This window comes from Mus caroli, chromosome 16 (genome assembly GCF_900094665.2).
Source record: "Mus caroli chromosome 16, CAROLI_EIJ_v1.1, whole genome shotgun sequence".
Taxonomy (NCBI): Eukaryota; Metazoa; Chordata; class Mammalia; order Rodentia; family Muridae; genus Mus; species Mus caroli.
The window spans coordinates 42,971,049-42,985,517 of NC_034585.1; the positions used below are offsets into that span (position 1 = coordinate 42,971,049).

Genomic DNA, 14,469 nt, shown 5'->3' on the forward strand with positions numbered 1-14,469 from the left:
AATGCCTTCATATGTGCCATCAGTTTATTTGAAAGATGAAGAGAGCAAACTCTTACTTTGTTCTCCAATGAGCCAAGGTGATCTGATGATCGACAATATTCTATATATTACCCAGTGGTTATAGATTTATTTATTTACAGACCGAGGAAGGCTGTTTACTTAGAAGCATAGCTTATTTGGGCATAGACAGAACTGTCAACCTAATTCTGTTATGCCCAATGCTATGTATTTAATTTCATCTGCTTTTTTAAAAAATATTTATTTATTATTATATCTAAGTACACTGTAGCTGTTCTCAGATGCACCAGAAGAGGGCATCAGATCTCATTACGGATGGTTGTGAGCCACCATGTGGTTGCTGGGATTTGAACTCAGGATCTTCGGAAGAGCAGTCGGTGCTGTTAACCACTGAGGCATCTCTCCAGCTCCTTCATCTGCTTTTTAAAAAGTTTTTCTTAATGGAAGAAAGTTTAGAATGACTACTTAGCTATTATTTATGTTTTGCATTATATTTCTAAGCTGGATCTATCAGTCCATGAGAGTGGATGAAGACAAGGAATTGGGGCAGGGTGGGGCAGTAATCACTGGCTACTTCAAATGCAGAAGTTGAGAAAAGGTTCTGTGGAAATAATTCAACACTCAGTCTGGACCTTAAGAGGAAATCTAATAATCACTATTCTATCTCAGAATACAAAAAGGCAGCCATCTTTAAAATTAACCTGGGCCACTGAGTTTATTTATTTCATAGACCAACTCCTGGCTCACTTCCCAGCAGCCCAAACATTTTTAAATACTAAAAGCATGGTCAGGATGTAGCAAGCGGAAGAGCCATGTCAGGAAGGAGACTGGGGGGGGGGGGTGACTGGAAGGACACAATCATCTTCCATACTTAAGCCTGCTTTTGTGTTTCAATGACCTTCTTGGTAAGATTTTAAAAGGTTAATACCACAATTAAATAAAAATGACTATTCCCTTAGCATTGAATGTTACACCTTTTCCTATCCAACCAAGAAATGTTGCCAAATTTAATTTGCCCCAGCTCTGGCACCAAGGTTTTAGATGCTTTAAGCTGTTTGGCAGGGACTGGGGTGACAAGCACACAAAAGAGCAGGAACAAAAAGAGACGACAACACACTGACATGTAATGTGTCTTTGACCTTCCTCCCCACCTTCCCCACCCGCCCTGTGCTCACCAGTTTTGGATCCCTATAGAACTTTGTTTTCATGACAAAACTGAATAATATTAACCATAATCTCTCTGATCCTTGAAATGTGATCTGCATTTGGATATTGGAAAACAAGCAAATGAATGACATAAAACATTTCTCATATGTGTTGATTTACACTGTTATTTCATTTTGGAACCATCAGGTTTATGGTCTGTTCAACAGTACATAAACAAGAGTCTGAAACCCACTGGTACCCAGAGCCTCAGTTCTCATAAGACTCTGAAAAGCACCAATTCTGATTCAAACAAACAAAGCCAATAAAACTCACCAACAAGCAACAACAATGAAGAAAACCACCAACACAAAAAAACAAAACGACAACAAAGAAAATAATTCACAATGGCTCATTTTGATTGTCAACTTGACTGAAATGACAGACATCTAGATTTAGCAGCATGTCTGGCTGTACCTCTGTGGGCATTGCTAGAGATTTCTGGCATATGGGACAACTGCAGGGTAAATTTTCTCAATGAATATTGATAGCACCTTCTAAAAGGCTTGGGGCCCCAGTGGGACAAACAGCTAAAGAAGGAAGAAGCCAGTCGGTTAGGCTCAGCTCTTCCTGGGCGAGAGCATCTTTTGCTGTTGTCATCACCCACAGATATCAGATCCCAGCTTCTTCAGCCTTTCAACAGGAGCTCACACCAGACAACTTTACAGGAGAGCTTCCAGGCCCTCATCCTCAGACTGGAGATCATCATTAGTGTCCCTTGTTCTGAGGCTTCCCGCTCCTTGAATTGAGAGGCTACCAGTTTCTCTCACTCAGCAGCATGCAGAAGTCCATGATGGGACTATATAGCCTTCAGTCATATAAGCCAATATAATAAATAAGTGTTTAAGATTATATAACATCTCTCTACATAGATGATGATGATAGATAGATTGATAGATAGATAGATAGATAGATAGATAGATAGATAGATAGATGATAGATAGGCACACACACACACACACACACATTCTGATAATTCTGTTCCTCCAAGAATTCTATTATGGAATACCACAAGATTTCCAAAATAAGAAAAAAATAACCCTTTTCAGTTTTCTTTTTCCAAATGGAAATAGAACTCACATTGTCTAGTGACCAAGGGTGCAACCAACAGCTACAGAATGAGGAAAACTAGAATGGATGTCAAAATTGGACATAAAAAAACCTTTACTCTCTATAAAAACAAACAAACAAAAAACCAATCAAAACCTCAGGAAAAAAAAAAACCCAAAAAATTATACAAGGTATGTGGTACCTCCAGTACTCCAGTTATCAGACTGTGTGGTCAATCTGCAGTAGTGAACCAGACAAACACAATCCTAGATACTTACAAATTAAAATTCTTTCATTGTAGAGTGGTTTAAGAGGCACTATAATCATAAAATGCCTTCCAAATATCAAGGGATTGCTGATTCAGACATGTCACATGACTACGCTCTACAGTGTCATGGAAATATTGATGAAATATTGATTCAGACATGTCACATGACTACGCTCTACGGTGTCATGGAAATATTGATATGTGGCTTCCAAACAACTAACCTTAGCCTCTAGGTGTCTCCTAGACTATGTGAAAAAAATAATTCCAGAAAAGCTGATTTCATGGTGTGTTTCATGAGAGCAGGCTTGTATTACAATATGTTTAGGAACTAAGTATCAACTGTGGCCCTAAGCAGCTCTGAACCGCAACAATCCTGTTTGCCAAGGCTTTGCAAATGACTACCATCAGCCCAAAGGAAAATACTGCATTGCCACAGTGCAATTTGTGGAATCCTCGGTTCTCCACAATAGAATGCAGATGTTTTTGGCAACGTTGCCAAATACACTTGAGACAGAGTCAAGTTTAAATGTTTAACTTTCTCTTTTTCAAAAATACCAGGACCATAAGGGAACTATCACTTCATTTGGATTACTGGGAAATATGCAGGTATCAAATGGATGGAACATGTTTACTTTATAGTGGTTTCTCTAGCTCGTAGAATATCTTATTAGTCAGTCAGCATCCTAGCCCTCCTTGGAACACAGCTCAGAATGAGAAAATTGAAGTGCCTACTAGCCAGCCTAAATGGTCGGTTCAAGCTCCACACACTCACAGGTACACACAAGGTTAGAACAGCATCATCCCAAGACCCCACATGCTCATGAGTCAAAAGAGTTTAATCAAAGCCTGATACCTTGTTTCTGATGGTCACATAGGAGGGGAAGGAAGGTATAGAAAAGGATAGGCATAATGACCAAAAATGAATTGGCAGCTAAGAATAAAAAAGACAAAAGAAAAAATGTTAAAATCAAACCCTCAAATACCATGGCAGTTGGCTACTAAATATAGACTCTAAGTGATTACATTTCACTAATAGGCCCTTAGAGGTTTATAATTGAGGTCTTATCTTTAATAATAACTTTAATTATCTTGGGTTTTTATAAAAAATTGAAGACATTTTAAAACAAAACACAACGATGTTTAAAATACTAGATATTATAACTGTGACTCTGAATTCTGATGCATGGTTTCCACATAGATGGGTTAAATAACTCTTTAATATCTACCCACCCTACAGTCATATAAGAGTTTGTTTGATCTCTGAAACCACAGTGTTCAAGTAGGCTCACTCTGGGAGTTAACTGCCCCTCAATGCCCATAGAGCTCATTGCATCAGCTGGCAGGCCAGGTCATCTTTCCTTGGCTCCTTGAATAAATAAAAAATGCCAGTAAGTTATCGCCTTCCCTGTCAGTACAGTGTTTCTTTCCCTGGTTCTGGATTATTGCTTTTGTTTCTGATAAATTTGATAGGGGACCAGCTAGGTTTGTGCCTAGCTACTAGCTGTCCCCATCAGTGGTGGCAGTGTCCATGCTGCTGGTTTTTATTCTGGCCATTGATTTATTGTTGCTACAACTGGAATGCAGCCTTAGACAAAACTGAGAGATGGCAGAGTATGTCTTTGCAGTTGTTATTTGTAAATTTGCTCGTATCCAATGAGGAAATATATTTTTGTGTCAAATAAAAGAACACTGATCCTTAAAGGAGATGCATTGTGTTTTGAAGTCTTGAGGACTATAGTTGAAGAAATAGAATTCTTGCTAAGTCCTCAAAGAAAAAATAACCTCACTGTGTACAAGGGAAACATTTTTCTGTCTCTCAAGGACAACAGTATATTAGAGTCCAGGGGCCTGCTCTTCAGACTGGTTTATAGAGATTAAAGGACATTTAAATAAATTCAACATTTCTCATATTCTAAGGAAACAAAATCAACTTCTGAGACTTTAGTCTTCAGTCTTAAGCAAACATCTAATATTTGTTTATGATATGAGTTGTTGAATACAAATGAGTGTATAGGAAGTCAGAGAATCCTCTTCAGTGGTCTTCTGTCTCATTGACTTGAAATGACATCTCTCATTGAATTGGATGCTTTTCGATTCAACGGGGTGGTTAGGGAGTTCTCAAACACCTGTCCCTGTCTCCCAATGCTGGGGGTTACTGCATACAAAGATTATGTCTAGCCTTTTACACGGGTGTGGAGATTTGAACTTACTTTCTCATGCTTACAGAACAGGCTCGCTTACTCACTAAGCCATTTCTCCAGCTCAAAGTTGAAACACTTTTATGACCTACTCATAAAGTGGGGTTTTTCAATATAAAAGATGATAAACACACTATTGGTATAAAACTCAAATTCAGCTGCCTGCATTGCAATGAGACCAATTCTGAAGCATTTCAGTTCATGTTTATCAAGGGCAATAAAAAGTGTGTTCTATGTAAATGTCTTCGGAGCAGAGATTTAATACCACATAAAAGCAATTTTCAAGCTTAATGCTAATGGGGATATATCTTTTATATTTAAAAAAGACAAAATTTTACCATTTTTGAATGACCTAATTTTTCCCCCTTTAATATACAATGACATCCCAATGGCCATGTATTTAAAGCTACTGGGACTGGTGGACATTCAGAACTAAAACCTAGTGTGAGAAGGTCTAGTTGTTGGTTGTGTATCCTTAAAGAGGATTGTGGGGCCCTGGTATCTTCTTCTTTCCATCATGTCGTGGCCAGGAGGTGGACAGTTTTGCTCTACCATGTGTTCCCTGCCAGGATGCATTGCTCAGAAACATTGGGGCATCTGAATACAAAACTGCAAGCCAAGAAGACCTTGCCTCTTCATAAACTGTCTACATTGGACAGTTAGTAAAAGTAATAGAAAGATCATTCAACGTGATCACTTGTGATAGGATAAGCCTAATTTTATACAATATGAGCCATTATTAAGGATAAGGGATTTCAAGTATATTCCTAACAACATCATCAAGGCTTCCCAAGAAGTTGACCTTGCTCATGGTTCATAGCATCTCAGCCTTGCAAGCAACAAGGAAAGACACTACTGGGACTGTCAGGAGTCTTAGATTTGGAGAATTTGGAGGACAGAGAAATCCACCAACACTTCCATATGGTAAAGATGAAACTCAAAGCATATGAGGTTCCTGACAGGTTTTCCATTCTCGTGATTGATACAAGACCCATTGTGTAGACTAAAGGAAGATCGCTAGGATGAGAGAACCCACAGGAAAGGCTCTTCTAGATTTTCTAATAAATTATCAAAGTTAATTATCTGACTTCATTAGTAATAGTTGTTTAGCACAATGTAGGACTGTTTACTGCCCAGATATAAAATGTCTGTTTGCTAACTGAATTACCTCCTGAATTATGTCAATGGATCAAGCCTAGACACAATGTTTTTTTTTTATAAAAATGAATAATGATAATTTATAACAACAAAGGGAATATAATGCTGGACTGCTAACTGATATGCACAGTGAATATTTAATTACCTAAGGTAATATTTAATACATACATGTTTTTATCCAGTACTTTTAGTTAGGAATGGGATAAACTAACCAAAACGTTGAATGATATGTTCTTCTTCTGAACTGTCAAACAGGTGTTGCATAGTATAGATGGTTTCTATCCATATAATATAAATTTTATTGTACTATAGGCACTCATCAATTTTTCCACGATTGAGAAATCTTATTCCAACATACTTTTTTTTAAAAGCAATTAAAATACCTCTGATAATCTTTACACTTTTAGAAAGCAGCTTTGCCACCCTATAGCTTTTCTCATTAAGGAGACCATTAATCACCAGCGGAGCAAAACCAACCTCTGACATGTACTCATTCTGAAATAAAAACCCACTAAAAAGGGAGTGGAAAATTGCCTTTGAATGTTTTCCTTCATCAACAGGGCTGTTGAGGAATTTATTCTTCCATCATTGTTCTTTTATGTCCAATTAGTTCTTTACATTAAGCAGAAACGGGTTTTAGACTGGAAAAAAATAGAATGAACTCAAGGTATTTTGTTTTTGGAGTTTGATGGTGCTGTGTGAAGTCAGAGGCACAGCTGATGGGAGTTTGGCATTATGTGAACTGTGTGGGGAAAACTGAGTACCACGGAGATTGAGGCAACGCTTGGCTTTCCAGATGACTTGCTGTACTGACAAATTCTTGCCTTATTATCTCACCGACTGCCTGTCTTAAGTATATACCATCGAACTAATGATGTAAATAACACCACCATCCCCTCCTGTTCTTAAAAGAAAGCCCATAAAATAGAAGAAATTCAGCAAAATGCACTAGACATTAGCTTTTCCCAGGATTTCTAGTGGTTGTACAAGCCCTTGGGTGCAATCCGCAGCACATGAAAGAAAGGGGGGAAAAATAATGGTAAGGTAGCGAAGAGAAGAGAAAAAGGACTCTAGAACTCTGCAGAACAACTAAATAAACACAAGGCTCTGGGACTAGTGAGCTCTGGAAGTTTCAAAATGCCCAAACATGTCTGAAAAAATAGATAAGAAAGAGTTATATAAGACAGAGAGCAAGAAGTCGGAGGGACTGCGGCTGGTCCAGTGGGAATTCCATCTCTCCACGTGGAATGGACTCCACGGTGTCTGTCGCCAGCCCTGTGAATGCAAGTCAGGGGAACGGTGAAGTCAAAAGAGTCAGATTACCAGTCGCTCCATCTCCTGCTCCCTGAGTCTCTCCTCCCTCTGTCTTCGGTGATAATCCATCAGGTCGTCACGTCCCGAGATGGAGCTAATGCTACTTTTCCGTTCTCGAAGGACCGGCTGCGGAGTTTCTGACGACTGTCTTAGGCTTTCCAGATCAGAGTCATCAAGCTCCATTGATCCACAAGAGAAGTTTCTCCTGGCCACAAGCACTCGGTCTGGCTCTCCAGAAATGAAGGAATGACTTGGGCTGGTCCCTGAGTATGAAGCCCTATCAAAGTCATCAGAGGAGGTGGAGGCCAGGAGCATCTTCCGAGCCACTCGAGGGCTGGCAGGAACACTGAGGGCGGAGCTTACATAAGGATTTCCCTCTGACAGACAGGTTTTATAGGGTGAAGCCCCTGAGCTTAGAGAAGAAAAGTTAAGGTAATTGTCACTATCCACTAGGCTATGAGGTAGATCCTTTTCTGCTAACTGACCTCGTCTGGAATTGCCCAGGGAATTTCTTGGAGGCAGGCTGAGAGGCGACATCTGGTTGTCTGTGGCTTTATACAACCTGGGAAGCGATCGGCTGTAGGCACCCATATTACTCAGACTGCTCCCTGAGTATTTCCTTGTTCTCACACTGACATTTTCAGAGGCCGGCTCCTTGTGCCTGCTTAACCTGGGCTGAAGTGTCGAGTGGTCCTGAAGGTTCATCTTCCTGACTTGCTTTGGACTTGAAGGCATGCTCGCTGCCCCAGACCTGCTGATGGGTGACGAGCCAGTGCCGCTCAAGGAATTTCCATTCCACATGGTCAGGAGCGAGCCAGAGGTTTTTCTTCCTTCCAGCCCCCCTAGAAAGTAGACACTGTCATGTGATTTATTCCTAGAGCTGTATCTGGAATAGGGAGGCTTCTCTGAGAGCCTGGTGGACCTCTCACTGTCTCGACCAGTATAATGATCCAAATCTGCTTTCCCAAGAGGATAGCCGCCAAGAGAGGCTGCAGAACTGAGGAAAGAAATAGGAGGTTTCATGGAAATAGTTTTATCAATTCCATCGCAGAACTGTTTGCTTCCCTGGATTTTGGCCAAGGAGGGACTGCTCCTGACACTGGTGCCCATTGGAGAAGGGCTTCTCTTGGTAGACACCGGTTGGGAGAGGGTTAAATAAGAGCCAGAATAGTCCCCGTTGGCTTTAAACTTCAGACTTGATGAGTATTTCCTCGGGCTTAGGCTCTCCATCATGTTTTGGGGCTCGTTCTCCAGGGAACGTACCACAACTCCTTCCTCTAAGCTGCCATTTTGGAATTCCAGCTGCTTTTGCATGTGGCTATCTTCTGCCATAATATGGCTGGACCCTGTAAAGGGGAAAAGGAGAAAGTTTTAGTTTAAACACACGTGAAAGCGTACCAAAAGGTGAAAAATAAGGACTTCTGTTCAGGGATATATTTTACAAATCCCTAGTAAAATAATGGCTCAGGATTAGGCTGGTATGTAAGAGAAGAATTTCTAGTCTAGTGTTTCAGTCTCTGGAGAACGACTGTCTTCCTGAATATCTTCTATGTGCCTAAAAGAACCACCAAATGGTTTTTCCTTTAGATGTTTCTGCTAGACTCATCATCAGCTCAGAAACAGTCTTGAAGAAACAATACTCATGTCATGACCGAGGAAGAAAGTTTATGTTATACACTGATCCAGAATGCGAGGGCGTGGTTCTTTTGTAGGGAGGGGATAGAAGTTCACTTCTTAAGTGGACAGCAAAAAGCTCATTAGAAAAAGGTAAGAGATAAGAGACACTGGATCAAAGGGTGTTCCCAAGATTGCTGTCCCATGGTCAAGATGGCACATTTAAAAGCCCTAAATTATTCTATTCTTCAAATTCCTTGGCATCCAAAATGTGTTGTGCTTGTCCTTGGTAGTGAGCTCTCTTCTCAAACAAAACCACCATGTGCCTTCTGGTCTACCTACCAAAGTCTAACCCATCACTCGAGGGATAAAGTAGGACTCTATCTTCCATAAGTATTTTTTTTTCAAAAATAAATATATATTTTTGGGTTTTAGGTCTGAGAGTCAAACATTGACTTAAAATTTTAATCTATGAAATTTTCCTTGAATTAAAACTAGCCCTGAAAGTGAAAAGGCTTATATTGAAAGAAACTATCTTTATATTATTAACAAAGGAAATACATAATTTGACTTCAGTAAGTACATGCAGGGCTAAGACTTTCCTCCAGCCCTGGGGGACTTCAGACACTAATGATTGGTGGAAAAGATTATGTCTAGAATTTTTTCTTATATTCATCTCCTTGACTTCCATCGCTCTATAGGAAAACAAACAAACAAACAAAAAACCTTAAAACATTTTTCAATTACACACATCCTCATACCATAGAGGGAAGACTTCATTCTCTTTGCTTAGCATCATGTTTCTCCAGGGAAATTCAGTCTTCTCAGCATGGAAATGTTTCTCCCCTACAGGCAGGAGTCAAGGAAATGTCCCTGCTTTACATCCAGGTGGTGCTAGGAGTTGCTCAAGAGAGCTACAGTCTCTCCCCACCCCCATGAAATGCTGCCTTGGATTCATTGTCTTTCAAAGCTCTACTTGAATGTCTGTTAAAATGATATATTTCAAAACAATAGCTTAGAAATCCACACAAATCATCAGAGCTAAGCCCAATACTTGGATTTCAGTGAGTTGTGGCCCTGCAGTTCATGGCCCGTGGTCAGTGCTCCTCTACCCCAAGACAATGCCCTCATCAGTTATTTCCAGTTCCAAAGTTGAAAGCCACATCAGTCTCACTTGCAACATTTGTAAGAGTGAAGGTAAGACAACCCTCACTTAGCCTTAGTCTTTTTCTGAACTCATTTTGTCCCTGGTGGGTTTGCCATTTTGAAATTTTAATAAGTCTTGGCCAGTTCTCCCAACATAAATATTTCAGGACTGAGAAAATAAAAGAAATGGGTCCTAAAGAGTTTCAGGGTTATTTATAATATAGAAAAAATAACCTTAAATGCCCAATGATATGTGGAAAAGCTATGGTTCATCACAGGAGTGAACAGTGTGAAACCATTTAATACCACTTTTAAAATATATTTTATAGTATAATATATTCTCACATAATATACATTAAAAACATTCAATGAATATAGTTACTTTCATATACATATGCATATATATATATATATGTATACACACACACACACACACACACACACACACACACACACTGAGCAGATAATGTGCACAGCCAGTAGTTTTCTTACAGGCACTTAGATCAGGATTTGGAGAGTCATCATGACCTCCTCTGTTGTGTCTCTTTCACTGCTTCTATCAACAAGCCCAGTCATCACCATCCTTCATCCATATTTTAAATCTGATGCTTCTTGCTATTTCACTGATGCTCCCCATAGAACCCAGCATCATTTGTCCCCTTGTGTTTACCTTTCTCCCACAGCAGTAACAATGGGATGAAAAAAATTCACATTAAAAGTTACTGTAGACCAGGCTGGCCTTGAACTCAGAAATCTGCCTGCCTCTGCCTCCCGAGTGCTGGGATTAAAGGTGTGCGCCACCACACCCGGCTCAAAATTATATACATGTGGTTGCTGGGATTTGAACTCAGAATCTTCAGAAGAGCAGTCAGTGCTCCTAACCACTGAGCCATCTCTCCAGCCCTTACACCTTTTTTTTTTTTTTTTTTTAACTTGGTCAGTTTCTCATTTGTTTGAACACTTGGTTGCCAGGGGTGGCCCTGCTTAGAATGGTTGTAGACACTTTCGGTGATAGAGGAAGTCGGTCACTAAGGGAAGGGTTTTGAGATGTCTCTCTCAGCCTCACTTCTGGTTCACTGCCTGCTAACTGCAGTTAAATGAGACCAGCAGTTTCTCACTCGTACCAGCATGCTTTTCTTGCAACGATGGACTGTATACCCTCAAACTGCAAGCCAAACACAACTGTCCTTTAAGTGGATTCTTGTCCGGTATATCGTCACAGCAATGAAAAGTAACTAATCCACAACTTTCACAGATTTATCATCAGATACATGTATGCAATCCACTCATTTTCCTTGAAGATGTGTCTGCCGCCTAGCTGAATACATGTGTCTCTTTATCTGAACTTGGTATCCCTTTAGTCCTGCATACCAACTCAACACTAAAGGAAATCAGCTAGCTGGGTGGTCTTTCTAACTCAACAAGAGAGCATCAGTAGCTGTAGAAACGTCTCTTCTTTCTGATTTCCGGGGCACTCTACAGCTGAGGTGTGACCCTATGAAAGGAAACCTAGGACTAGGAAGTGAGTTGGAACTGCAGGACGGTAATTGGTAATGCACCTGGAACTGGGGAGTAGGGTGTGGGCAAGGGCAGCAGAGGCAGAGGTAGAGACCCAAGTGGGAATGTATGACTCATTCCTCACATCCAGTTGAGGATGTGACTGCAGGCAGAATGCATTGGAGACTACCACTGAGTTTACAGAAAGAAAAGGAGGAGTTGGGCTAAAAGAGAAAGGCTGCTAGGATGCTGGGCAAGGCAGCATAAGTAAGAGAACAGAAAGAAGTAGGAAACAGAAGAAAGGAGCTGAAGCAACCCCTGGGTTTACTGCCATCTTTTATATTTGCTACTGCCGTGCTTATTTTGGGTTTCCTGAACATTTTATGTGAACAAAGAAGAGGTCCTAGGGAAACTACGTAATCCTTGCATTGTGTTATTGGGAAAAGCAAAACAGAGCTGGAGGACGGAATGAATGAATTCATGCACTCTTCTATACATAGCCTCAGAAGGTCTGGGCGCAGCAGGGAGTGCATCTGGTGCCCATCTGAGAGAAAGGACAACTTGGGGAAGTTTAAACAGGAAAGAAGTTAATGTGTGTTGAAACGTTTGCATTTACTTTCCAATCCATAAATTTAATCCTTCCTGGGCTCTTGTTATTTTACCACCTAAAACACGCATTCATCTTACTGTCAATCAGAAAACTCCAGGCAGTCAGGATGGAGTCCCTTGAAAGATGTTACAGAAAAACCACAGCCCCTTTTCCCCGGAGGAGAAAAATGACTTCAACAAGCAGTTTAAAGGAACGTTGTTAAACATTTCTTCAGAGAGCTGCTTCTCTGTGGTGTGTTTTAAATGATTTTTAAAACAATTCTTCAGTTCTACTCTACTCCCACCAGATGACAACGGAGCTCATCTAGTTTAAAACCTAACCGTCCAAAAGGACTCTGACATCAACTGAGCCATGTGCACCATCGTTGCCAGCAAATGAAGGTGCACAAAGAACTCGAGCTTTTTCAAACAAAGTGCTTGCTGCATTGCATTAGAGAACAGGTCTGAACATCTGGCGGAAAGGTGGAATCATCCCCCTGGCTTTAGCCAAGTAAGTGGCTTTGGAAGATTCCCACCAGACCCAGCAATGACCCATATTTTTACCTTGCTGTGTGTAGACACTTGTGGGGGTCACCTGATACCACAGGAATTAGTCACAGAAACACTGCACCTAAATAATATAGAAAAGCGGAAATTGTGCCCTGCTATTCATGAACAGAAGCAACTTTAGGAAAACCAACTTTTAAAAGTCTACAGATATATATCAAAGTGTCCATAATGTAGTGCCTTGAGCCTATACTGTGTCCTGCCAGAGCTCTGGAGCTGGGGTGGCTGGGGTGTGGGGGATACTGTTCCTGTGTGCTTTGTGGCAGACAGTGGTTGATGCCTGGTACTTAGGGCTCTCCAGCATGCTGGTGGTCCATGGGCAGGCTTAACTCTCTGCAGTGATGTTTACAATATGGCGCTGTTAGGATTACAGAGTACTGATGGCACGTAATTGAATTCAGGGCCAGTCAAGCAGGCCCTGAGAGGCAACACCATTCCTCACAGGAGTTCTGTGGGGGTATTTCTGTGGCAACCAGTGGCAGTTGATAGGGCCTGAGGGAGGTCCTTTGAGAGGATTGAAGAGAAAAGCTGAAAAAAAATTTATTTTCACCGCAAGGCCTATGCTTTATAAGGGAGAACAATACATACACAGAGTCCTCCCTGTCTTTCTACTGATGACATCAAAACCCTGGTCAGGAGAAGGCTAATTAGAAGCCTCAGGAGCAAACACTTGCTTCTCTCCCCTAGTCCCCTTTCAGAATGCAAAAGTACTCTAAGTCCCCTGTTCTCCTTTAAACCTTTGCTCTTCTCCATGTCCTTATAGCAAACAAGCCCTCCTACTTTACAAATAATTGTTCTTGACCCTCAACCCTTCTCAGACTCCCCTGTCTCTGCAAACAAGCCTTACCTCTCCACATGCCCCTCCAGCCCCCCCCCAAGCCATCTGCAACTGCTCCCTCCCCTCAGCAAACACTCCCAGGCCCTTTCTCCTGCTAGTGCTGCCTGCTGCATAGTTGAAGCCTGGCGCTGCCCACTGCCCCAGTCTCCATTGGACTAGGCTCTGCTTCTCTCTTGTTCTAGCTTCCTAACCTCTATTTCTTCAAACTCCTCCTCTCCAGTCATGATTTTTATATCCCAGGGCAGAGAATGAAAATGAAAATGTGTTAGTAGTTCTTATTTCTTCAACAAATGGACGCCAGTCCTTTCCCTTTGCACCACGTTCTTTGCGCAAGGATCTACCTGGTTGGATGAAATAATTATTAACCACTAGACTCACATAGGTAGATGGATAACCTCTGAAGAAGAGGCTTCTGTGTCTCACAAAGACTCACCAAGAGAAGCAGTTCCGGGTGTGTGGGGGTGGGGGTGGGGTTGGGGTTGGGGGTGGGGAAAAGTATTTGTAATGACTGCACAAAGGTCTTGTCTTACTCCAGAAGACAGTACCTATTACAACAGACAGCAGCAAACACACATTCATGTAAGAACTCATTCTCCACATCACCACAGCAGCCTAAGATAAAGAAGCCTTGTAACACACAGAGATGATGCCTCAGAAGCCAGACTTAAAGCGTTTTTGGAGCAGCCCACTGTTGTGGAGATAAACAGCAGGGCATAGAAGAAAGGTTGGGGCTACCGGGGATCAGAACCCTCAGGTGATGTTTCAGGGCCCCTACTCTAAGGTTTCTTTCTTGCTTTTTTCTTTTGCCTTTATTTCTTCTTAATATTTTCACTTTACCATTTTCTTTTTTTTTAATTTTTAATATTTTTATTACATATTTTCCTCAATTACATTTCCAATGCTATCCCAAAAGTCCCCCATAGTGCCCCCCACTTCCCTACCCACCCATTCCCATTCTTTTGGCCCTGGCATTCCCCTATATTGGGGCATATAAAGTTTGCAAGTCCAAT

The 14,469-nt window shown here is 41.1% G+C and overlaps 1 protein-coding gene across 6 annotated transcripts in view; it reads right to left on the reverse strand.

Annotated features, from left to right (window-relative positions):
• Phldb2 (pleckstrin homology like domain family B member 2) overlaps positions 1 to 14,469 on the reverse strand; it is a 211,609-nt gene that overhangs the window by 68,959 nt on the left and 128,181 nt on the right. For all 6 annotated transcript variants that reach the window (XM_021184542.2, XM_021184540.1, XM_029470303.1 and 3 more), the window contains one exon: positions 7,219 to 8,555. In XM_021184542.2, coding sequence (XP_021040201.1) covers positions 7,219 to 8,541 — 1,323 coding nt within the window. In that variant the 5' untranslated portion in view covers positions 8,542 to 8,555. The remainder of the gene's footprint in view (positions 1 to 7,218; positions 8,556 to 14,469) is intronic.